Source organism: Vombatus ursinus, unplaced genomic scaffold (assembly GCF_900497805.2).
Source record: "Vombatus ursinus unplaced genomic scaffold, bare-nosed wombat genome assembly UNPS02014874.1, whole genome shotgun sequence".
NCBI classification, from domain to species: domain Eukaryota; kingdom Metazoa; phylum Chordata; class Mammalia; order Diprotodontia; family Vombatidae; genus Vombatus; species Vombatus ursinus.
Window position 1 is genome coordinate 1,207,931 of NW_020954652.1, and position 25,557 is coordinate 1,233,487.

The window sequence follows — 25,557 nt, forward strand, 5'->3', positions numbered from 1 at the left end:
ACGACACTTACTAGCTGTGTGACCCTGGGCAAGTAACTTAACCCCATTGCCTAGCCAAAAAAATAAAGAAAGGAAGGAAGGAAGGAATAGAATACAAAGAAGAGTCAAGTAGATGCATGTACTTGAGTTGATACCTTCAAGCTGTGAAACTCGTATCCACTGCAGTAGGTAATCTTAATGGTGGAAAGGCAATTTTTCAGGTCAAATGCTTGCTTTTGTTTGTCTTTACTCTGCTTAAAAAAAAAATCTTTGTAGGTTAATTCCTTGAAGATATAAACAACAAAGGTAGCTTCATTTTTTTTTTTTTTTTTTGTTCCTTGAAATATCTGGTATCTCTACCAAGCCTAGCGTAGACAGGTTGGCTATCAGGTGGATGGAATAGTGGAATTAGAATGAGGAAGCCCTGGGGTCAGATCCAACTTCTAATAATTAGTAATTAATAATCACTTATCCTCTATGCTTCATTTTTCTCGTCTGTACAATTCAATTCAACAAGTATTTATTAACATCTTGTCATAAGCTAGAGAGAGAGGTAGCATCGCATAATAATGAATATTGAGTAGGCAGAAAGATATAGGTTCAAGTCCGGTCTCTGACATGTCCACATACTACCCTCTTGAATTTTTCCTTGAAAGGAACTACCCTGTTAAACAGTTCAGTTTTGCAATTTAACCAGGAAGGATGTGTCAAAAGAAAAATAATGTATGAGAGTCTTAAAGCCAACTTGACTGCATTCCAGATAGACATTCATCAATGATAATTTTTCAGCTTGTTTCTGTGTCTCAGCATGTGTGCTGCTGGCAGTGAATCTAAGCAGCCAGTGGGGGTGAAGGGAGTGAGTCACATTTATAATATTGGATAAAAATGGGAACAGGTTATCACCTCCTGTCACCAGCATCAATAGTGACTCCTCTATGAGGGCCTGCTCATATTTTCCAAACCCATGAAGATTAGTGACAAGAAAGATAATGAGTATTTTCTTTGACTCCAAAGAAGGGAGCCTTTTTGTACTTTCCATAGTCACCAAGCATCTTGGAGATTGTGTGTGTGTGTGTGTGTGTGTGTGATCCTGCAGCATTGGGCTCCATGCTTTTTGTTGATGTCTGAAACCATAGCAACCGAACTGTTGTGGAAACCAGTATATCAAATGAGAAAAGAAACCCAGTGAGACAATGGACTGTAGGAGTTGTGGGGGTGTAGGTACCAGTTGGCAAATCTTGGGTTCTGCAATTATTAGAGCTTCTGAGTACTTGGCAACCCTGAGATTCCATGCCAAGAGGTCTTGGTGAAGAAGGCATAAACTGTTCCCTTTCTCCAGTTATGTTAACTCTTTCATAGAATTAGGTGGCTATGGCACGGTAGTTACTACTGAGTGCTAGACTGGAGTCAGTGCATTCATATCCCACCTATGATCCTTACTAGCTATGTGACCCTCGACAAATCACTTAACTTCTCTGTGTCTCAGTTTCCTCATCTGTAAAATGAGGGAGTTGTTCTAGATGCTCTCTGAAGCCCTTTCCAGTTCTAAATCTAAGATCTTATAATCTTAGAATATATTTAGCTATGTTATCATGATGCTAAAAGTCCTTGGTCTTCCCACTGTACAGTGTTGTTCTGAGAAAAGGACTTAGAAAACCTCAAAGAAATTAGGAGTTCTTATGGTTCCCCTTTAATGGTGCCTTCTTGCCTACATTTCTTTCTGTTTTACTTTCCCTATAGAAGGAACTAATCAAATTGTTGCTTGGGATAATGAACTCCAAATGTGTATCACACTCCTCCAGCTCCCTCCCTTAATGTAATCTAGATCTTCATGTGGAATTGATAGACAGTGTGGGGTGGTGGGTAGGAAGCTGAATGTGGAGCTAGAGAACCTGGGTTTTTAATCCAGGCTTTTCCACTTATATTGCCTGAGTGACTTTGGACAAGTCACCTAACCTTGCTGAGTCTCCCTTTCTTTATTTGTAACAGAAAAAGATTCAATTCATCAGGCATTTATTGAATAACTAGTCTGTATAAGATGCTGTGTTAGGCCCCTGGGGATCCAGAGACAAAAGCAAAATTGTCCCTGCCCTCAAGGACCTTACATTCTATTTGAGAAACAACACACATGAAAATAAGTAGATGCTAAATAGATCTAAGTAATTACAAAGTGATTTTGAGGTATGTGGGGTAGGATATCAGGAAAGTTCTCCTTTGGGATGTAAGACCTGAGCTGATTTTTGAAGGAAGTTGGTAGGATGACCTCTAAGAGAACATTATATCTTGTAACAACAATATTGTTTTAAGAACAACATTGAGCAAATAAGTCATTTTGACTATTATAAATATCCAAATTAACTATAAAGGACATAAGAAGAAAGATACTATCTGCATTCAGAGAAAGAACTGATAAATAGAAGTTTGTATATAATAATTTTATACACACACACACACACACACACACGTATTTGTGTCTAATAGTAGCCATCTCTAAGATGGGTGGAGGAAGAGGGTAGAAAAAAAAAGAAAAGAAAGAAATATACACAATTATTTTATATTTAAAAGGAATAGCAAGTTGTACATAATAGATCTGCAGTTTCCTGTGCAATCTTTTTCATTATGGAAATGCTTATTTTATTCCATAAATTAAAAATAAATAAATAAAAACGATGGCCTCTAAGATGGCGTAGGGCTAGAGCACTATACTTGGAGACAGGAAGATGGTTTGCCCAATCATGCCTTAAACATTTATTAGCTATGGCCCCTAGGTGAGTCACTTAATGTCCTCGGTTTCCTCATCAGCAAAAAGGGCATAATAATAACACCTGCCTCACAAGTTGTTGTAAGAATCAAATGAGATAATATACACAAAATGCTTTGTAATCTTTAATGTGCTAAATTAATACTAGGTATTATTATTATTTGCAAAGCATTTGTTGGATGCCTATTATGTTATGTTATTATTATATATTATGTTATTATTATGTTATGTTATGAATACAAAGACAAGATGAAAAATTGTCCCTACCCTCAAGGAGCTTATATTCTGCCTAATATATGATCCTATCCTTCCCTGATAAAATGAGGTGTTAGACTAAATGACCCTTAGCATCCTTCCCAACTAAAAAACTCTATGATAATTAATCAGTTTTCAAAATAACCAGTTGTTATTTTGCTTTTTGTCCTTCCATTCCCACTTAGTGTTTATACAGCAGAGCACCTAAAACAAGTTAGCTATTTAAGCTGGTAGACAGGTTCATTTTTAATGAAAATAATGGAACAATTTTCGTCATTCAGCTTATTCCTTACTATAACCAGGAGAATTGGTGGTGCCATTACACATCTTTCTCTTCCCACTCCTCCAATTGTTCCCCCTTCTTTTAATCCCCAGAAGTCAGCTGTTCTTGCTCTTGACTACACTAGCCCTTTTACCCTCAACACAGAAGAAAAAGGATTTGGACCATGGCAACCTCTCTTTCAATAGTGGCCAGGCTCTGCTCTAGAAAATAAACATGCTACCAGTGTCTTGAATGAATACACTTCTGAACAGATTTAATGGAATACAATCAAGAACTCATTCAAACCCAGCTCACTTTCCCTGAAATAGAATTGCGTTTCTGGAATCCCTCTCTGAATTAGCTCATTAATTTTGCAATGCTTTGAAACAACCCAGTCCTAACAACAACTCACATAAGGACTCCCTATCATCAAATGAGTTATTGACGATGGTATATGCAGTTATAGATTTAGAAAGTTAAAGCATAACAGTATGGGAAGGAGGGGGCATCCCAAGGCAGGGGAAAGAGCTTTGTTCCTGGCTGGGCACCTTAATGCCTGGTATTTGGCATTGTTTCAATGCACAAAGCCCCATTTGGCATGCTCTCTCACCAATCCCATTTCTATAATCTCATTTAAATTTCACCTGCCACCTGTCTCCGTATAAAGAGGAAGAGCTGGAAGAAACACTTCAGCTGTTAGTCCTTTGTCCTGAACTGCTGGAGCTTTAATTAAAAGAAGAATTATATTAAATGACACTCACCACGCCTTTTTTGGAGAATGGCCATCTCGTCTTTTTGGGTTCTGGTAAATGAAATGAAAGAAAAGGTATTATTCTATAAACAAGTGATGGATTATCATGAGGCTTTCTGAAACCTTTCTTTTTAAATAATGAGCCAAACCAAAATTTCCCTGTTTTAATTCTACTTCTCTCTTAAGGGATCAAAATAAGAATTTATATTTGTTCAGATAATACCATGAAGCTTGGACTTAGAGTTAGGAAGACCTGGGTTCAAATGCCATTTCTGATACTACACAAGTGACTTTAACAATGACATTGAACAAGTCACTTGCTTAATGTCACTCATTCAGGCTTCTCTAAGTCTCAATTTCTTCCTTTCTAAAATAAGGGTGTTAGATTAGATATCCTGCAAGGTCCCTTCCAGATCTAAATCCATATTGCCATGATCTCAGTTCTGCCATTTACTATCTCTATGACCATGGACAAATCCTTTAACCTCTGTGGGCTTCAATTTTATCATCTGAAAATAAGGGAGTTGGATGAAATATCCTTTGTGGTCCCTATGGTCCAGCTATAAATCTATAATATTATAATCTTGGTTCTTCTACTTTCTTCCAAAATGGCTGTGGGCAAGACATTTAATCTCTCTGGGCTTCAATGTCACCATTCATAAAATAAATTGACCTCTAAGGTCTCTTCCAGCTTTAAATCTGTGATACCATGATCTTGTTCTGTCACTTACTATCTATATGACTATGGTCAAGTCATTTAACCTTTCTTTGTAGGCTCTTATAAATGAGGAGGCTAGACTTGATTCAGGTTCTTTCCATAATTAAATCTGTGATCTGTCAGATTCAGTAGGAATTAGGGTGACCTTATTAGAATATTATCATCCTTCATTCCGAGGAAATTCCATTTGTTCCATAAGGTATGGTACAACAACTTCAGTAACTGATTAAACACACAAAGTCTTAGATGGAAGGACCTTGTGAGGTCATCTGATCTGGCCCCCACTTAGATCTAAACCATCCCAATATATGTGATCTGATGGGTGTTGACAAATCTTGAGGCCCAAGAGATTATATAAATCAAGCTTCACTCTTAATTTGGAAGGAATATGGAAACAGTGAGAACCAAAACGACATTAGGAGGCTAACTGCTTTCATCTGCCTGGAGATGTTCACATTGCCGATTTCCTTTTAAGTAGTTAGAATTCAAGGTTGACTGAGAAGGAAACCATTTTAAAGCCACATTAAAAGAAATAACCATTAAGACCAAGTAGGAAAGCTCTGGCTCCCTGGCTCTTATATATATTGCCTTCCCTACTTGGATGAATTTCTTTGGGCATTGCTGAAACAGTACCACAAGTGTTAATGGTACCTCTGGAAAGGCTGAGAAGCAACTCCTGGGATTAGGTGGCATGAGCTGACAGCTCAAATAAAATGGATGAAATAGGCCCTGCTTACATTCATCTCTCCTTCTAATCAAATTCATCAAATGGTCCCTTCTTTCAATTCGGTAGAATGGAGGTAATTACCTGGGCTGCAATTTATTGCTAATGACCTGTCTCACAGTGTGTTTTCAATGGGGCCATTGGGAGGTATTTGTCTGGCTGAATATCCCCTCTCTGGTTTTGACCATCTCATTGACTTTTATAAAGAGGAAGGTGAGTTACACTTCCTCTAGGTAAGCATTAATGGGAACTGCTTATTACCTGGTGTTTGTCTTAGCATTTGTGAAGTTCCCACTAATTACAATTTTTGCTCTAGAGTGAAGGAAGTCATCTTTCTGTGTAATTATGATAATGGACCAAGAAAACATATCTTTGACTCTCTGCTAACACGTGGAGCCCTGACCTTTGGATAGCTCAAGAAATGGAAATTTTCAAATGGACATCTCATATCTTTAGTCTTTCATTAATTCTGCCCTTTTCTTACCTACACCTCTAGCTACATTGATATTGTCTGAAAGAAAACACAATATTGGCTCCATCTTTGATTTTGGACATAATAATCAAGTCAATGCTAACATTCCTTCTGGAAAGGTTATGTTAATTAATTTGCTGCCCTGTGGATCAACTCATCATCCCTCTGACTTCCTTTACCCAAATTCCATTCCCTGGCCATTCCTCACCTATAGGTATTGCCTCTCACTATTAGAATGGAAGCTCACTGAAGCCAGGGATTATTTTGCTTTTGCGTGAGTCCCCAACCATAGCATCTGGTTTCATTCATTCATTCATGAATTAGACTGAATTACGTCAGGAAAGGAAACATCTTTTCGGTCATCATGGTACCTAGTTCAGTACTAAGAGTAGACCCTTGTTGATTTGATGTAAAATGAAGCTGTTAGGTATGCACCACAGAGGAATTGTGGTACAGTTTATTCTTTAACATTTCCAAGATCAGTAATTGCATTGGTGGAGGTACTTCATATGCTAATGTAGGTTGCAACCTCTCCATGTCTTTGTGAATTGCCATAATAATAATAACAAAAAAATCACCCTGCAGCAAGCTGGGAATGAGCCTGTGTGAAGGTAGCGTGAATGATTCTTTTATGACAGATACACAGTCATCAGTTGGCCACACTGAACACTTTTCCAGCTTTATAAGACTCCAAAGGCTATCCTCTATTGTTATGGCCTTCAGGAACCAAGGATTCTCCTCCATGTCATAAGGAGGCATCAGGGTAGGGCTTCAATGGAGAATATATTTTAATGGAAATTAAATACTTTAGATAGCTTCCAAAGTAGAATCAGGTATACAGACTATTGCTATGGTTATTATATGAGGCAGCATGGTTTAATAGAAAGAATATTGGATTTGGAATCCGGAGATAAATTCTAGTCCAAGTTCTGCCGTAAGCCAACTGTGTGGGCTTGGGTCTACCCTTTTGCCTCTCTATGACCTTTTCCCTCATACTGAAAGAAAATAAGAGAGTTGGGCCAGGTGATTTCTTAAGTCTTCTAAGGTTCTATGATTTGAATGCTCTCAGTTAAGTAGGGAACTCAACTTGAAGACCACAGTTATGCCTTTTTACATGGCTAAACTTTAGGGTCTCTGATTTCTCTCTCATTTTATAGATGAAAACACCAAGGTCCAGAGAAAGGGGATGGTTTTTCCAGGATCAGACAGTAGCAAGTGGCAGATTTAGGTTGTTAACATGGGATGTAGGCAGACAGACCTGTGCCAAGACTTCTGCATTTTCCCTAAGATTCTCTTGGTGTCTGATCTAGTAAACGTTTGATCATTTCAGTTTCACTGATGGCATGACCCTGGGAGTCTGGCCTGAGGGAACTTGTAAGTTAAGAATGGAGGGGTTGATATCAAGCTCATAGAATCAAAGCCCTACAGCTGGAAAGGACACTAGAGATCTTAAGAATACAACTTTCTCATTTTACAGATGAAGAAACTGAGGCCCATAGAGTCTAAATGTTTTGCACAGGGTCATACAACTAATAAGGGCCCAAGGTGGGCTTTGAATCCAGGCCTTCCTAACTTCAGATCCAGCAGTCTATTCAGTATACTGTGCTGTCTTTCTAGCATAGTGGTAGTAGTGGCAGTGACCAAGGGTCAGTCTTTACAAATGGCTCATCTCATTCCCACTTCTCTCACTTACTACCTGTGTGAACTTGGGCAAATTACTCAGTCTTTCGGGACCTTGTGATCATATATCATTTTCCTTATCTGTAAAATGAGGGGATTGGATTCAATGGAACTTTTCAGGTCAAAGATCTTCCATACTCATTTAGGCAAACTGCCGTGCCTTAGAGAGACATTTGCTGTAGCTGATGAGCTAGTGCTAAGCCAAATGGTTGCTTTCAAATCATATGAATTGCCTTTGCTAGGTTTAGGTCCTATGGTTCTTACTTCAAAAAACCCAAACCTTCTGACAATGACCTGAATTCAGCAGCAGGGCAGGATGGCACAGGTAGCTGGCCACTCCATCTGGCACCAGGAGATCTCCAGGGAACACCTCAAGTCCAGGTAGGTTCACGACCACTGAACATCGCCTGTGCTGGTACAACCTGCACTCAAGACAGGAAAGAGGAGAGCTTAGTACTTGGCTTGCTGGTCCAGGCTTAGCCTGAATAAAAACAGATACAGTTTCTTTAGGAGAAATGACAACATAAATCAACCCTGCTTCTTTTGATTTAAAAGGGTATTTAAGATGAACCTAAATTATGCATATTTATGCAAATTATTGCAAATCACCCTGTGGATAAAAGCATGGTGGTATGATACTTGGATATCAATATTCCTAGAGCTGTTGTTTCTAGTAGCACATTTTATGGAAAGAAAACAGATAAACACCATTAGAGATATTTATGCCATAAGAGACAGTTATGTTCTTCTCGTTTCCAATCACTCATAGCTCTTGAATTGCCCTTAGTAATAAATTCACAAAAAAAAGAGAATGGCATATTTAAGAAATCGAGTGGATAATACTGAAAGACAATTGAATATTGTCCTGGTGACCTGTTGGCTAACTTCCATCACTCCCAGATTAAGAGGGACCCATTCACTCTGTAAAGTGCCAGCTGCCTTGGCGTCTTGAGTGTTTTTCTGGCCTTTAGGGTGTAGTGAAGGCTGCTCAGGCCTACTAAGGTATTTCACTGGCTCAGTTACAATGCATCGAAACTGGTCTCTCTAAGCGGTACAAATTCTTCCTATTCATCAGGATCTCAGGAAATTACTTTTGAGGGTTTTTTCCTATGATTTTCAGATTTACTCCAAAGAAATAACTTCATGAACCCATGTGTGTAAGAGATGCTGACTGATAGCCCTCACACAAGATTGTTCTAGGAGATGCTGTCCCAGACTGTGTAGGATGAAGACATTAATCGCTCTTTGTTGTTCAGTTGTTTTCAGTCATTTCAGACTCTTTGGGACCCCAGTGGGTGTTTTCTTGGCAAAGATACTGGAGTGGTTTGCCATTTCCTTCTCCAGCTTATTTTACAGATGAGGAAACTGAGGCAAACAGGGTGAAGTGACTTGTTCTGAATCACACAGCTAGTAAATGTCTCACTTTAGGGTAATAGATTTAGACCTCAATGCACCCTTAGAGGTTAGATAGTTTAACTTTCTTCAGTTAACAGATGAAGCAACAGAGGTGCAGGGAAACTGAGTGATTTACTCAAAGTCTCATGCGTAGTCATGGATAGAGACAGAGTCTGAACCCAGGTTCTCTATCTCAAAATTCAATGGTCCTCCCCCCAAAAAAAATCCCTCACTTCCTCTGACGAACTTCTGACTAAAGGACTATTTTTTTTGGGGGGGGATAAACTTTTGTCTCTTGGTTTGAAGATACTGGAATATTTAGTAGAATAAGACCAAGATTTTGAATCAGAAGATTTCAGTCCAAATTCCAGCTCATCTAACTTAACTGCCTGTGATGTCTTGGTAAACATTTCATCCCTCTGGTCTTTAAAGAGAGAGGCTTCAGTAAAGAGGACAAGTGTGTGTAGGAGAGAGGCTGGGGAGAAGTCAGGTTACGAGGAGTTGGAAAGAGAGGGAATGGTGAGGAAGTGGGAGTACTGAATGCAGACAACGTTTTCAAGATTAGCAGTGAAGGACAGTAGAGGAACGGATTAGTGGTGAGTGGGGTGGGGGCAGGGCTGTGTCGCTACGAGTACCCAGTAGACTTTCAAGGGTGAGCATCACTCTCTCTTTCCTCTGTTCTGAACATGTGACTGGGATTCTTAACAGTTGTCTCTTACGATTCCCATGAAGGGAGGGAGGAGGTTTCTCTTTCTTATCCTTTCCCCCAAATCCCCAGCTATGGTAGCTGTTCAGACATGGCAGTGAGACCATGTGTTTTTCTAGGTGAGCATGAGACTGTATCCCAAAATTCTAGCATCCTCTTCTAATAAATAGCATTTATGTAGTGCTTTCAAGTGTGCAAAGCACTTGACATATAGCAACTCATTTGTCTTTCTTTCCCTGAGCTCAGGACACTGATCTGTACTCTTGAAAGAGAGAGTTTTCAGATTTGACGACTACCTTGAGTGTTTGGGAATTCAAGGGCTCCTTTCTTAGTGCTGGCTGACTTTCAGGAGGTAATCCTTGCAGCTACTACAATGCTTCTCAGATAAGATGATCCCCCAAAGGAGGCTGAGCCCAAGCCATGACCAGACTGGCTAGAAGACATGGACCTTGACGGAGTTGCTTGAATAGCGCCCAGCAGTGGTGAAGTTGAAATGCCTGTTCAGCAGTTCCAAAAAGTGTTTCATGTTTTGATGTATGATCCTGGGCAAGCCATAACTTCTCACAGCTCAATTTCCTCACCTGTTAAATGGAGATGATAATAATAGCCCCTACCTAAGAGTGGTTGTGAGGATGAAATGAAGTAAAGTATACAAAGTATTTTGCAAATGTTAAAGTGTTACATAGAGGCAGCTAGGTGGTGCGGTGGCTGGAGTCAGGAGGACTGGAGTTCAAATTTGGCCTCAGACACTTAATAGCTGTGTGACCTTGGGCAAGTCACTTAACCTCAAGTGCCTCAAAAAAAAGGGCTATATAAATTCCAGTCATCATTGCCACCATCATCATCATCATCATCAGTCTCCTGAGTTGACAGGAATTATGAGTTATTGTGTCATGTTTTAAGTATTTGTCAATGTGTGTCTTTTGTATTTTAATAAATTGTTTTGTAGTTGAGGAAATAGATAGCCAAGTCTAAGCCATACCTAAGCAGGCATCTACTAAAAAAGTCATTGACCAGCTTCTGTTCGAAGTCATCTCATCCTGTGAAGGGGAGCCCTCAGAACAGAGGAAGAAGAGAGTAATGCTCACCCATGAAAGTCTACTGGGCACTCTCAGCAACACAGCCACACGCTCCCCAAACCATCCATTATTCTTTTAGACTAATCTTAGTTATTAGGAAGCATGTCCTTACATTGAAATTACATCTTCCTCTCAGCTGCCTTCATTGCTTCCTTGCCCTATTTCGAAAGACCATGAAGAATGGGAGAAGTGTCTCAGAAGTGGAAAAGGGAAAATGTTGCCTTATTTAAAAAATACGGAAATAAAATAATATTTTAATGGACATAAAAAATATAGGAAAATGAGCCTGAATTTGATTCCTGGAAAAATTATAGTTTTTTAATTATTAAAAGGATGGTTTCTGAGAATTTAGAAAAGGAAGTGATGATCACAAAACACAACACAGGTTCTTTAAAAGAACAGGTCATGTCAGACTAATCTCCCTTCCTTTTTGGACAAAGTTAGCAGACTGATTCATCAGGAGAATCAATCAGTCATGAAGAGAAAGACATGGATATTTGGGACTGTTTAGAAGAAATTGTCTCAGACTTTGCTGGCTGAGGTTGTACAGGGAGATGGAGTAAACTGTGAGTAAGAAATAATGGCCTAAACAGAGAAAGGCTTTGGTTATTGGTTCTGGCTAGAAACCCCCTATAGATCACAATTCTGCTATTCCCAATGTTAGAATTGCTATAGAAATGAAAAATTTTAAAGGTTTCACAGAGTAACTCAATGAATTTAGAGACAGAAATATATTTTTTTGTTTCATCCTTCCCTTTGATTTTATCAGTACAAGGAGTTTCTGGGAAAAAAACTCCCTCTACCAACAAAACTGGATTTAGATCCTGACAATATCATAGAGCATAAGTGTCAGACACATGGTCTGCAACACTCCCCAGTGTCTCCAACTGGATTAAAATATAATTGGGAAATGTTTAACAAGATAAATAAAAATACAAAACAGCATACATAATGTTGGTTCACAGTTTTCTAAGTCAATCTGCAGCCTAGACACCACTGCCTTAGAGATCATCTAATTCAATCCTTTTTCAGAGGGGAAACAGAATTTATGTGACTTGCCCAAGGTCACTTGACTTGACAGTCAATTGACTGAGTTGGGATTCAAACTCAGGTCTTGTGCTGCAAATGCATGGTTCTTTCTAGTCTGCCACATTTCTAATTCTGGATATATTAGTTGCCCAGTGGCTTTCAATATAGATTAGTAATCCATCCATGAACAATGTGTAAGATAGTGGGGGAGTAGTTCTTGTTACCTCTTGATACTTGCCTATTTCATAGGGGTACTGGGATAGGAAATCAATCAATCAATAAGAACTGATTAAGAGCTTACTATGTCCCATGCACTGTCATAGTACTGGAGAAACAAACACAAAACTGAAACATTTCCTTTAGGAGTTTACATTCTATAGTGAAGAAAGTATGCACATATGATCATAAGATTCCAGGTCCATGGCCCTCAGGTACCTTAACGGCCATCTATTCTACCCCTTGACTTACAATTGAGAAAACTGAAGTCTGGAGAAGTTAATAGAAGGACCGGCATTTTAGAATATCTCAAAGGACCAAGCTACATTGATTGACACATTTTTAAAATGTATAAGGCAAAGAAAGAGATAGTATGATGGAAGTTTTTATTTCAAAGTAAAATTATAGTATCTGTGTGCAATTATTTGCATTTAAAGGATTTTGCACAGGTAAAATACATTAACAAAAAAAATTTTTTTTGCAACAATTGACATGCCTGGTCCTCTTCTGTTAAGTGACTTGCCCAAGGTCATGCAGGCATCATGCATTAAGGAGCAGGATTTCAATCCAGGTCTTCTGTCTCCAGAGTCAATGCTCTCTCTCTCTCTCTCTCTCTGTGTCTCTTTCCCTCTCCCTCCCTCCATACATACACACTTACCATACTTGCACACATATGTACAAATATACATATATATAAGCACACACATATACTATCTTTCCATACATACTCACATACATACAAATATACACATGTATACATATATAGTGTGTGTGTTTATATATATAGTATCTATCAATATATCCATCTATGTATCCATCTATCCATCTGTCTATCCATCTATCCATATATACATACATATACATATATACACAAAATAAAAACAAAGTAATTTGGGGGAATAGGACATCAGTTGGGAAAGAATCAAGAAAGGATTCAAGTAGTTGGTGTTTCAAGCAGTATCTTGAAGGATACTGGTTCTTAGAGGAATGGGCTGATCATTTTGATCAAATGCTTGGAAACATCCAACGAAAAACACCAATACAAAAACAAAATCTTCATTCTCTCTTATTTCATTTTGGTTGGAAAACTTAACTAAGAACCTGGTCTTTAGGACTCAATTTTGGTGTTCCCATCCCACTTCTCATACTTACTAGCTGTGTGATCCTAGGTAAGCCCCTGCATATCTCTGAACCTCACTTTCTTCACCTCTAAAATGAGGCATTAGCCTAGATGGCCTCAGAAGTCCCGGCCAGATCTAATTCTATGCCATGGATCAAAACAGGTCCTAAACCTGAGCAAGGCTCCCAGTTGTCTGGGCTTTCAGTCATGCCCCAGTTCTCAGATGAAACCCCACTCTTGCCTGTTGCTCACAGATACAAACATAGCCCCCGTCCACTGACCCTGAGTTGTGCTGCAGGGCCACTGACAGATCAGAGCGGACAGTTCCCATGCTGCCGGTCGGGATCTCTTGGTCTCTGTCCCAGAGTCACCAGCTTCTCTTTTCCTTTCTGTCCTTTGCTGAAACATGTAAACTCTGATGTGTGGGTGGGTGACTGTGGCAATTCTGGGAATCCAGGGAATGTTTCCCCACCCCTGACCAAGCACACACACACACACACACACACACGCACAGAGTGAAAGACATCACTTGAGGGTCAGTAACAGAAAGTAACTCTCATCCCACCCTACAATACCTTTAACCAAAATATATGGCCCTCAAATACAATTAATAAGGCAGGAATTAGTCCTTGTAGATATTTTCCAAATAAAATTATGGAAGGAGAAAATGTATGGTAAAGGAAAGGGCATTATGTGCAATGAAATGAACTCTGGGTTTGAAGTCAAGAGGACCTTAGTTTTGAACCATATCTCCCTTCCTCTGCCTCAGGTGTCCATGGGCCAGTCATTTCGCTCATATGGAGGTCAGCTTCTATATCTGTGAAGTGAGGGGGTGTTGGACTAGATCAGGAGTTCTTAACCTGGGGGTCTTTGGACAGATTTCAGTGGGTCTGTGAATTTGCATGGGAAAAAAATTACATCTTCATTTTCACTAACCTCTCTTTAAAATCAAGCATTTTTTTCCATTATGAATGTAGGCAATACACATCATTCCAAGAAGGGGTCCCCTAAGTTTCACCAGATTTACAAGGAGGAGGATTCTGACACGAAAGGGTTAAGATGCTATGGATCAGATGATCTCTAAGGTCCCTTCTAGGTCCATGGGGGTGCTGGATACAGTTCAAAGTAGCTTGGGAGAGTCAAATGTTAAATTTTTCAGTGTGAGCATTTATACCTTGGAAATCAGCAAATGCTACATATCAGCGCTTGATTTACTTGATGGTCTTAAGAAAGTGATGGAGAAAAATGTTTATAATTCAGACTCTAGCTGGACATTGAAGAAAGAATTATTTAAATTGTTGGAGAAATGGAGAGAATACACATACATAGAAGTGGGAGAGGGCTGGATGAGATCAGAGAAGAGCTAGTAGAACTAGACTGGATGGAATACAGGGTGAATAAGAGTATGAATATAAGAATAGAGAGACACAGATTGAAAATAAGGCCAGGCCTACAGTATGTTGTTCAGTTGTTTCAGTCAAGTTCCACTTTTTGTGATCCCACATGGGATTTTCTTGTCAAAGATTGGCAAATTCCTTTTCCAACTCATTTTACAGATGAGGAAACTGAGGCAAACAGAATTAAGTGACTTGCCCAGGGTCACTTAGCTAGTAAGTATCTGAGGCCACATTTGAACTTGGGTCTTTCTGATTTCAGGCTCAGGTACTCTATCCACTGTGCCACCTGGAAGGGGACTTAGGTAACGAGAGCAGGACCTTTCAAAAGGAAGAAAATGACGTGAGAGATAATGGAAAGAGAAGATTGACCTGACGAGACAATTGACTGGACAGATGGAGGTGAGGAATAAGGAGGAGTTAAATATGAATGACATTTTGAGCCTATGTCACTGGATTTTAATTCAATAAGTAGTTGTGAAATGTATATTATGTGGTAGACATTGCATTAGGCATTACATATACAAAGACATTAATGAAACAGCCTCTGTTCTCAAGGATCTTTTTTTTTCTACTGGGGGTGGGGTCAAGGAAAGGAAAGATGGTTAAATGACATGACTAAGGCTGTACATTTTAATTTAGGCCATTTAGATATTTATATACAAAATTATATATAATATTCCATTTTGACCAATAAGTTCATGCAAAGACTATATATTGTTATGGTCAAAGTTTTGTCTATTACAAATATAGCTAAATCTAATTTTAAAAGTGGTGTGGGGTATAGGGGGAAACTGTGCTGGATTTGGAGTCAGGAATCTAGAAAAAATATTGACTATTCACATATCATCTGTATGACCCTAAGTAAGTCACTTAACCACACTCAGACCTTATTCCTACCTCTCCCTTTCCCCTCCTGTAAAGTGAAGGCGCAGGATTCAAAAACTTCCAAGGTCAATCAATAACTCAATAAACATTTATTAAGTATTTGCTTTTAATATTTCTGCTTTTAACTATAAAATTTTTATGTGTTAATATATGATCAGTCTTTGTAAAGGCACCATGAACCACTGAGAAAAAAGGTGTATTCCTTTCTACTCCATTCAATTCTCTGCAGATATCTATCATATTTGACTTATCCAAAATTCTATTCACTTCCTTGACTTCTTTCTTATTTTTTTGTTAGATTTATCTAGTTCTGAGAGGGGAAAATTAAAGTACCCTACTGTTACAATACTACTATCTATTTTTACCTGTAATTCATTTAACTTTTCTTTGAAAATTTAGATGTTATATTATTTGGTACATATAGGTTCAGTATTGGTATTGCTTCATTGTCTATGGTACCTTTTAAAAAATGTAGTTACCCTGTTTATCTTTTTTAATTAAATCTATTTTAGCCATAGCTTTGTCTGAGATCATAATTGCCACCCCTGCATTTTTTGCATCAGATATGGGTCAGCTATAGAGTGGTGGGCCTGGAGTCAGGAAGACCCATCTCCATGAATTCAAATCCAGCCTTGGACAATTACTAGCTGTGTGATCACGGGCAAGTCACTTCACTATGCCTCAGTTTCCTCATCTGTAAAATGAGTTGGAGAAGGAATGGCAAACTATTCCAGTATCTCTGCAAAGAAAACCCCAAAGGGGGTCATGGAGAGTTAGGCATGACTGAAAGGAACCAAAAGTGTCTACTATGCATCTCCCTCTCTGGGAATACAAACAGAAGAGAGATCATGCAAGCCCTCAAGGAATTTACCTTCTACTAAGGAGCTTCAACATGTCAAGAGATTAGTAGTAGATTACAACATGTAGGCATAGGGGATAGAGAGTGGACGTGGGATATCATTGGCATAGAGAATTCCTAGGTGAGTAATCTCCCTCTACTAATGAAGATCAGTATTTTCTCTGCAACTCGTATTAGAAAACTGTCTAGATCACTGAAAAGTCAAATAACTTGCCTAGGGTCACATAGCCAGTATGGGTCAGAGGGAGGATTTGAATCCAGGTCTTACTGACTCTACACCACACTGCTTCTAATATAGGATATATACAAAATCAACCCAAAGTGATTTGGGGAACAGGGGTAAGGCATTAGCACCTGGGAATATCAAGAAAGGTCCTTTTACCTTCAAATATGTGATCATATACATTGTTCTTTACCTGAAGAAAGATACAGATATTATTATGAATGTTGCAGATAGAAATTTCAGCTCTCAAAGGGCCTCTAGAGTTAGCAGCTATATCGCTCAAGCAATGAACTCTCCCAACATCACCAGCAAGCAAGGAAAAGTCCATCTGTTCAGAGAAGGTTTTCAGAGGTACCCAGGAAACTAATGCCTGGGTCAAACTTTAAGGTTGGTCCCTGCTTTCCCTTTTCACCTCTTTCCTCCTCCCTCATCCTACTTCCCCAGGAGCTCATTTCTCTTAAATTATTTTCTGATTATCCAGAGCTCCACCCTGCCTTCCCTTTCCTGGAACCAAAATTCCCAGTCTTTAGTAAATTCACTTGGAATTGTGAAAGAAAATCACCCTTCTCAGGTGACATTTGCATTTTAAAGAAGTCTGTTAAACTAATGCTTAAGCTGGAAACCCCCTACCTTGCACACTATTTTTTGCTTTCCTAGGACTAGCCTAGGTAAGTACCTAAAAGCTACATGGTTTAGGATTGCAGATTTAGAGCTGGCAGAGGTCATATAGCCCAACTGCCTCATTATATAGATGAGGAAACAGAGGTTCACCTCAGAGAGGTGAAGAGTTTCCCTAGTTTCATGTGGGAGGGAATTATGAGAAGTAGAATTTGGACCCATTAATTTCAAATCTGTTTTTTGCTGCTGGAGGGAGGATCATTACTCATTGGGTGCCTACTTGGAGATGAATTCTTTCACTACAGTAATCTATAAAACAAATCTATAAAACAAAAAAAGAATAGGCAGCCTAGTCTGGATCTCAGGTGGACTTAAACTAGAAGGGACCTGAGAAGTCATGAAGTCCAACCCCCATATTTTACAGATGAAGAAACTGAGGCTCATAGAGATTAAGTGATTTGTCCAGAGTCACAAGTTACAGATGTGGGATTTGAATCCAGGTCTTTCTGATTTCAAAAATCAGTGATCTATCCCAGGCTGCCTCTCAAAATACTCAGTTGCATAGGTTAGGAATCATACCTGGATCAACTGCTTGGAAGGCAGCTTTGCTCACTACTATACCACCAATACTACAAGCTGTTGTCAAGAATGTACTTGGAAGGGCAGCTAGATGATGCAGTGGATACAGCACCGGCCCTGGAGTCAGGAGGACCTGAGTTCATATCTGGCCTCAGAACTTACTAGCTGTGTGACCCTGGACAAGTCACTTAACCCAAATTGCCTAAAAAAACAAAACAAAACAGAATATGCTTGGAAAATTGCTCTGGTGTTGACTGTCAAATGCTTCAAAGAAATAAAAAAGAAGTGGGATTGAGAAAAAGTCATTAGATTTGGTGATTAAGAGATCACTGGTAATTTTGGAGAGAGAGGTTTCAGGTGAATGAGGAGGTTGGAGGTCAGACTGCAAAGGATTGAGATGAGAGAAAATGGAGGCATTGAGTATAGATGGCTTTTACAAGGAATTTAGCTGAGAAGTGGAGGGAGATATAGGATGATAGGTTAGCAGAGAAGGTAGGATTTGGTGAGTTTTTTTTTTCAGGATGAGGGAGATATATATGTGTAGGAAAGGAACTGATAGGGAGAGATTGAAAATTAGAGAAAGAAAGGGAATGATAGTAGGGGCAATCTGCTAGAGAAGGGATCAAGATTTCATATAGAAGAATTAGCCTTGGTGAGAAGGGCCATCTTTTCATCAGGAATAAGTAGGACGTGATGTCAAGGGGATGCTAGATGAGAAGGAGAGAAGAGCTAGGCCTGGTGATTGGCTTTGATTTTCTGGATAAAGCATAAGATAAAACCCTCAGCTGAGGGAGTAGATGATGGGGAGGCTTGAGGATAGTTTGTAATTGTGGTGAGTTGGAGAGAGAATCAGTTACAGGGGAGTAGCATTGCCTTGCTGCAGTGAGGACCCAGGTGAGATGAGATAGCATAAATTTGTAGTAGTTTCAATGGACACCGTTGTGTGCCTGAGATAAAGAGCCCTCCACAGCATGAGTTATAATGCTAGCAGGGTGGTCTGACATACCCAGGGACCATCTGTGGTAGTGAGATCTCACGTTTCAAAGGGCCAGAACTGAGAGATGGATCACAAGGTAAAATGTTCAGTTTTGAGAGCAAATACAGCAAGGTAACTAGCAAGCCAAAACGGAAGAGATATTTCAAATTCATTTCCATTTGGAAAGTTAGTGTTAGGATCCAAGAGAAACACAATGTAAGGTCAGACTATAGTTCATGAAACTGGTTAAAAACCAGGTCTAAACTCATAAGAAGGGCAGATTTCCAAGTCGAGTTGTTGAATGTGGTTTCTCTGCTGGTGTTCTTTTGACCCTTAACATTTGGGGGCAATCCTAACCTGTGTGCTCTCAATGAGTTTCAGCTTTTGAAAACCTTCCCACTCCGTGTCTCTAGCATTTCCTACATGGGAAGCAGCTGTATCTATGAAGAAGCAGAGATACATGCCTCAGGAGAACATGGTGTATGACAACTTACTTTGCTTATCTTAAGTTAAATAGTTTTGATTAGTGATACAAGGTAGAGCACAAGGGATGGTGGGTTCTACTAGGCTGGAAAGACCATGTTTGTGGTCTTTGTAACAGGCTATATCTGTTGCCCAAAGAATCAGCTTAGCCAAATGTGGAGGTGCTTGTCGCCAGCAGGCTGACCATGAGATGCTAACTTTATACACTCATAAATCTAGGGCTGGAAGGACCCTCAGGGTCCATCTAATTCGACCATCTCATTTTACACGTGAGGAAATCAAGGTCCAGGGAGTTTCGGTGAACCAGATACGATCATAAATCAAGAAGAAGAAGGGTGTCAGACGCCATATAATCTAACCTCCTTATTTTACAGATGAGAAAACCAAGGCCCAGAAAATGAAGTAACTTATCCAGGCTTACACAGGGAGTTAAGCATCAGGGCAGAATGTAAACTGGGATCCATTGACTCCAGAACCAATGTTCTTTCTGCTTTACCAATGTTACTGCCTTCTCTTAGGTCTTGGTAATTTACCATGATAAAAAACACAAAATAATCTTTAGTCCCATGAATCCTCCATAGATTTCCACAATGACAGTAGGGAAGGGGGTGGGGTTGGTAGAGGGAAAGGAGGAGGAAGAAAGAGGATGCTAACAATTACAGTTTTCTAGTCACTTATAAAAGGTAATCATGAGAGGCACCATGGAATGGTCTAAACCAGGACTTCTTAAACTTTTTCCACTTGAGACCCCTTTCTGCCCAAGAAATTTTTACTTGACCCCGGGTATAAAGGTGTATAAAATAGGTACACAAGTCAAACATTACCTGATAATAAAGCATAAAGAAATTTATTTTAAAACAATTCTTTGGTATCCATATAATTTTACCATTTATTAAAGACGAAAGCAAATTTGCATACGAATGAGATGGATGTGCTTGTTTGTTTTTATATAAATCTTGGTGGAATATTTGATACTGATTTTTTGGTCATTGCACGTTCAGAAACCTTTTACTGTTGCCAAATTTTTCGCTACCCCCACATTCAGTTATGCGACTCCATATGGGGTTGCAACCCATAGTTTAAGAAGCATTGGTCTAAAGTGAGCCAGCCTTGAAAACTTAAGGCCATGAATCAATCAATCAAGCAAGCATTTATTAAATGCCTGCTGCGTATGATGTTTCTTCTTGTGTGCCAGGCACTGGGGATGCAAACAAAGAATAAAACCATTGTTACTCTCAGGTAGCTTACAGTCTAATGAAAGTATGGGTTCAAGTCCTGACACATACTAGCTGTATGACCCTGCACAAATCGTTTAAGCTATTATGTCCCAGTCAGTTTTCTAAGCATAGAAGAAACAGATTAAGTGGGGATCTGCTTTGGGAGCACGAGTTTCTTCAACAGTCCCTACACAGACTAGTGAAGTCACAGGTCCAGAAACCACACCCCCTTCCACAAATACTGTAAGAACTCTGTGAGATTTTTCTCCAACAACTGATTCACATGCCACTTAGAGGTCCAGAATCACATCTATATTGATAACTTTTCTATAAATGAAACCAAAGATACAAAGAAGTTGTTGCAAAATAGGAAGATAGTTCTGGGAAAAATGAATAAAGAAATTGATGGGAAGTTTGGCAAATGAAGACCTTTATTTTGATCACTGACATTTCTTAGAGCAGTTTCTCTATGATAAACACTGAGTACCAAAACTAGAAGAATCTGAGGGAGTAGGATACTTGAGCTGAATCTAGCAAAGGGCTCCAAGGGGGCAGAGATGAAGAAGGAAAGCATTCCAGGCATGTGAAGCTTCTCTTCTATGAGACTGACACAGTTAGATGCTTAACCCATGAATGTTGACTGATCAGATCATCACAAGGAGGAAGCCAGAAGAGCAGAGGGGAAAAAAGAAAAAACATCTTAGCCGGCAAACACTTCATGTCCTTGTCAAGCAGTGAATCATGGCAGCCAAGATCAACATTGCTTTAGAGGATAAACTTATTTCCAAAATCTTATGGGGGAGGATGAAGGCAGGTTACAATTTTTCACAAAATCATGAAATACATTGGAGGAAAAGACAAACCTACAGAAAATGTAGTAAGAAATCCAACTCATGGGATTATCCCAAGAACATTTATAGAAGCTAGAAGGAAGGGAAATGGACCAAATTCGACTATTTCCACAGCAATCAGTTCTCATCATTGATGACATTGGCATGACCACATGTGAATCAGAAGTGGTTGCATTATTTGGATTCACACCACATATTTCCATTGAGCTGGAACCAATGACCATATTTTACATAATTATAACTTCAAATAGTGCAAATTCAAACACATGTAACCACTTTAGAGGAGTCACTATTCGCACTAATCACACCTAGCTCAGTATCAGAACAGTTTGGTGAAGAAGTGATAATGACATTCAAGAAAATGAACTCAGGAAACACAGTTTGACCTGGCCACAGAGGAAATCCTATGCAATTGGATAGGCTCTAAAGACTTTTTTTCTTTTAATTTTTTAACAAAATTTTTTACAACAATTTTATTTCAAAGAACATACCCCCTCCTTTTCTCCCTGACAAACCAACCAACTATAATGAGGAATAAAAAAGAGGAAAAAAACCCCATTCATTAAAGCTAGCCAATACCCCAATTGTGTCTGAGAGTACATACAATGTTCTAAATTCTTATTATGGCATCTTTGCAAAGAAAGAGGACTGGATCTGTGATTTTATTGATATAGGAAAGTCCTGAGTGAGGAGACTTCCTCTGCCAATGGAGGTTAACACTTTCTCTGTACCTTAAAGTCTTGAAGAGTGTGTGACCCTGGGTGAGATACTTATCTTCTCCTAGCCTCAATTTCCTTATCTGTAAGATGGGAATAATAGTAGCACCTGACTTACTGGGTTGTTGTGAGGACCAACTGAGACAACAGATGGAAATTGCTTTACAAACCCTTAAGTAGTTGAAGAATGTTAATTGGTCAGATCATTACATGCAGTCAGATTGGCAGCCCATTGAATACTCTTTAAGTACATATATTTTGTAAAGAAATTGCAGATGTGTCCCAAAATAAATATGAGGAAGACAGAGCAATAAATCGTATTTGGGAAATTATCATGTTTTCAATCATCTTAAGTTCTCTGCTGCCAAAGACTTAGTCTCATGCTATTTCTATCCCACCGGACTATATTACCATCAGATCACATGGTTTAACTTGAGAGGACTACAAGGTTAGCTCTATGGCTATTCAAGGGCCTTCCTTAAGTATCAGCTCTGGTCTCTTGAAATACTACCTTATGGTGGCAGGGCAGAATCTCAAAGTGAGCATGATGTCAGAAATGCCACTCAAGTTGTCTCTAAAAAATCCTTCTTATAATAGATTCAATTCAACTATGCATAACTCTGATCCCCTGTCACATAAGAATGGGTATCAAGTGCTTTCACAAAAATATCAGATACCTGTAGAAGGGACATGGGTATATACTCCCCATGTTGTTTCTGTATAGGTTACCACAGTAGGAAAGATACATAGCCATACTCATACTGGGGCAACAATGCCTAAGAGAATCATGTGAGTCTTACTTTAATTTCTGAGGAAAATTCAGATTGCTCAAAGGTGCAAAGGTCAGTCCATCTTTAACGTTACTAGCCTTCTTAACAGACTCTGGAAAATGGAAGGACTGGCTTAGCTGGTCTCTAAGGTTCCTTCTAACTCTAAATCTATGATCTTATAATTTCTGCCAAAGCTGATCCCTATATGCCATCAAAATGGTACACAATGTCCCTAACTGTGAGGAGTATCTGACTCGTATATATCAGTGCTGAGCCACACAGCTACTCTCATTGGTCCCATAATCACTGGCTGTGGTACTGACAGTCATTTTGGTAACAGGGATACTATAGCTGCCATCATTCAACAAACACCAAATAGTGAAGAATGTTGTGCTCAGAGGTGAATGAGATGCAGAGTTTAGGAATAAACGTTTCCGTTCTCATAGATCTAGAGTCCAATGGAGGGATGATGAGGGATTGAATCACCAACAGAAATTGCCGCAAGATGGTATTGTGTGATAAATACGTGAGAGCAGGAAAAAAGTGACTTTGCTACTTTACTAGTTATGAGCTATGTGAGGTCTCAGGAGAAAAGGCATTACCAAGTGGGGAGATCAGGGAAATCTTCACTGAGTAGGTATCATGTGAATGCGTCTTTGAATGATGAATGGAAATTCACCCGATTTGAAGAGAAAGATCATAAGATCAAAGATTTAGATCTGGCAGGGAGGTCATCTAGCCTAGACATCTCATTTTACAGATAAGGAAACTAAGTCCGAGAGAGCTTAAGGAACTTGCCTAGTATCGCATAGGTTGGTGAGAAGATAGTTGGCAGATCTCGGCTATAGAGCTAAAAGGGAATGTAAGAGCCATAGAATCTAAACCCCTTAGAATCATAGACTTGGTGTTGTAAGGGATCTTAGAGATTATTTTGTAGATAAGGAACCTGAAGGAATTGAAATGATTTACCCAAGAATTACACTGGTAGTGGAAGATCCAGGATCTTAACTGGGGTCTTCTGAATCAAATTCAATAGTTTTCTTATAATATTATAGTGCCTACATATTATGCATATTTAACGTATAAATAATAGACTCAGCAAAGGCATAGGGGCATAAGCAAACACGACACATTTGAGAGTCAGAGAATAGTCCAGTTTGACTGAAGCATAGAGTTGATATGGAGGGGAGTAATTCAAGAGAAGGCTATATCAGTGGATTAGTACCAGGTGATGAAGGGATTTGAATGACAAACAAGGGGGGGGGGTTGAACTTTATGGAGGAGGCAGTCCAGAGCTAGTAAAGACTTTTGAGCATTTAAGTGGCATGAAAGATGGATTGTCTGAGAAGAATGGAGACAGGAAGACCTGCTAGGAGGCTATGATATAATAGGTGAGTGGTAAGGAAGATCTATTTTGTGATGGTGGCATTGGGAATTGAGAGGAAGGGATAGGCATGAGAGATATCCCTGAGGCAGAGTCCATAGGATTTAGTAGCAGATTGGATATGAGAAGTCAGTGAGAAGGAAGAGGATGGTGTTGCCATAGACAAAAATAATGAAGTAAGAAGAAGGAAATTTAGAGGGAAAGATGATGAGCTCAGTTTTGGAAATGCTGAGCTTAGGCGATGGTAAGACATCTAGGATCAGATGTCTTATAAACCTTTGAGGATATAGGTATGGAATTTAGAAGAAAGATTGAAAGGTAGGGAATGTGTACATGTGTCTGCACATATATGTATATGTATTACATGTATATGCAAGTATATACTGTGTGTATATGTTTGTATATTCAAATCTTGTCTTAGATATTCACCCAAGGCAAATTACTTAGCCTCTCTGTGTTTTAGTTTCCTCATCTAAAATGAGGGTGTTTGATCCAATGTCCTCCAAGGTTCCTTTTAGCTCTTAATATATGACCCTGTGATACCATTAGGGACCTCGGGGCCACCTATTTCAGTCTGTTTCTGACCAAGATTCCCTTCTAAGACATACTTGGCAAGAACTCACCCAGCTTCCTGCTTGAAGACATCCAGATGGGGACTTCCCTTCCTTCAGCTCATTCCACTTTCTTATAGTTCTCACTGCTAAGAATTTTCTTACTTGAGTCTAATTTTGCCTGTCTACAACTGTGAGTGACCTTAGGAAAGAAAAAAGAGGAAAAGGGATAGGAAAAAAAGAGAACAGCAAGTAGAATGATTTAGAGCTGGAAGGGACCTTAAATGTTCATGTTGTGTCTACATATTGGTTTCTTGGAAATAGATTAATTGTTAGAAAGAGCTGAGGCATTTCTAGCAGTTTTTGTACTCAGTGGAAAATTCATCCTTAATTTAACTTTGTCATTCATGATGTGAAAATCATCCAAGAAGTAATTAAGACAAATTCCACAGAATGGGAGAGAGAATTTGGTAATTTAGTGGGTTAAGGGTTAGAATGCTAAGGCAGATCGGGGCTCTGGAGATGGTCCAACCCCGGGGATTTAGGGTTTGTACTTTTCTACTCTACCAGAGAAGCTATGTCAGGTGCTCCTCTTCTGTGCATTCCAGGGGAAGAAAGGTAGCAAACACTGGGATTATTATTGTTCTGTCTTGATGGACAGAGTTGTCAGCAGGAGAGTTACTGGTTGGCAGGAAAAGAAGGGAGGGAAGAAGCCCTGGGGAAGAGTAGAGGGCAGGAGGGTTGGGGATTTTCTCCGTGGGTGAGAGAGAAAGAGGAAATAACCATGTTACAGTGCCTTGGAAGTCAGTCAGCATCTGAACTCAGCTGATGCACTCATCATCTCATCTCTGTCCTTTAAATTTCTTCTAAGTGTTCTGCTGTGGGGCAAAGCACCAAATGC

The 25,557-nt window shown here is 39.3% G+C and overlaps 1 protein-coding gene across 3 annotated transcripts in view; it reads right to left on the bottom strand.

Moving 5' to 3' along the window:
• The window catches only part of PLEKHG7 (pleckstrin homology and RhoGEF domain containing G7), a 56,957-nt gene extending 43,440 nt beyond the window's left edge, over window positions 1-13,517 (bottom strand). Inside the window, exons 1-4 of one of the 3 annotated variants that reach the window (XM_027842534.1) lie at window positions 13,429-13,517; window positions 7,897-8,024; window positions 4,019-4,059; window positions 135-230 (exon numbers count right to left, since the gene is read on the bottom strand). In XM_027842534.1, coding sequence (XP_027698335.1) covers window positions 135-230; window positions 4,019-4,059; window positions 7,897-8,024; window positions 13,429-13,478 — 315 coding nt within the window. In that variant the 5' untranslated portion in view covers window positions 13,479-13,517. Of the gene's footprint in view, window positions 1-134; window positions 234-4,018; window positions 4,060-7,896; window positions 8,025-13,428 lie in introns of all 3 variants that reach the window. The other 2 variants (XM_027842533.1, XM_027842535.1) reach the window with 2 other exon arrangements.
• Between the last annotated feature and the right edge of the window lie 12,040 nt (window positions 13,518-25,557).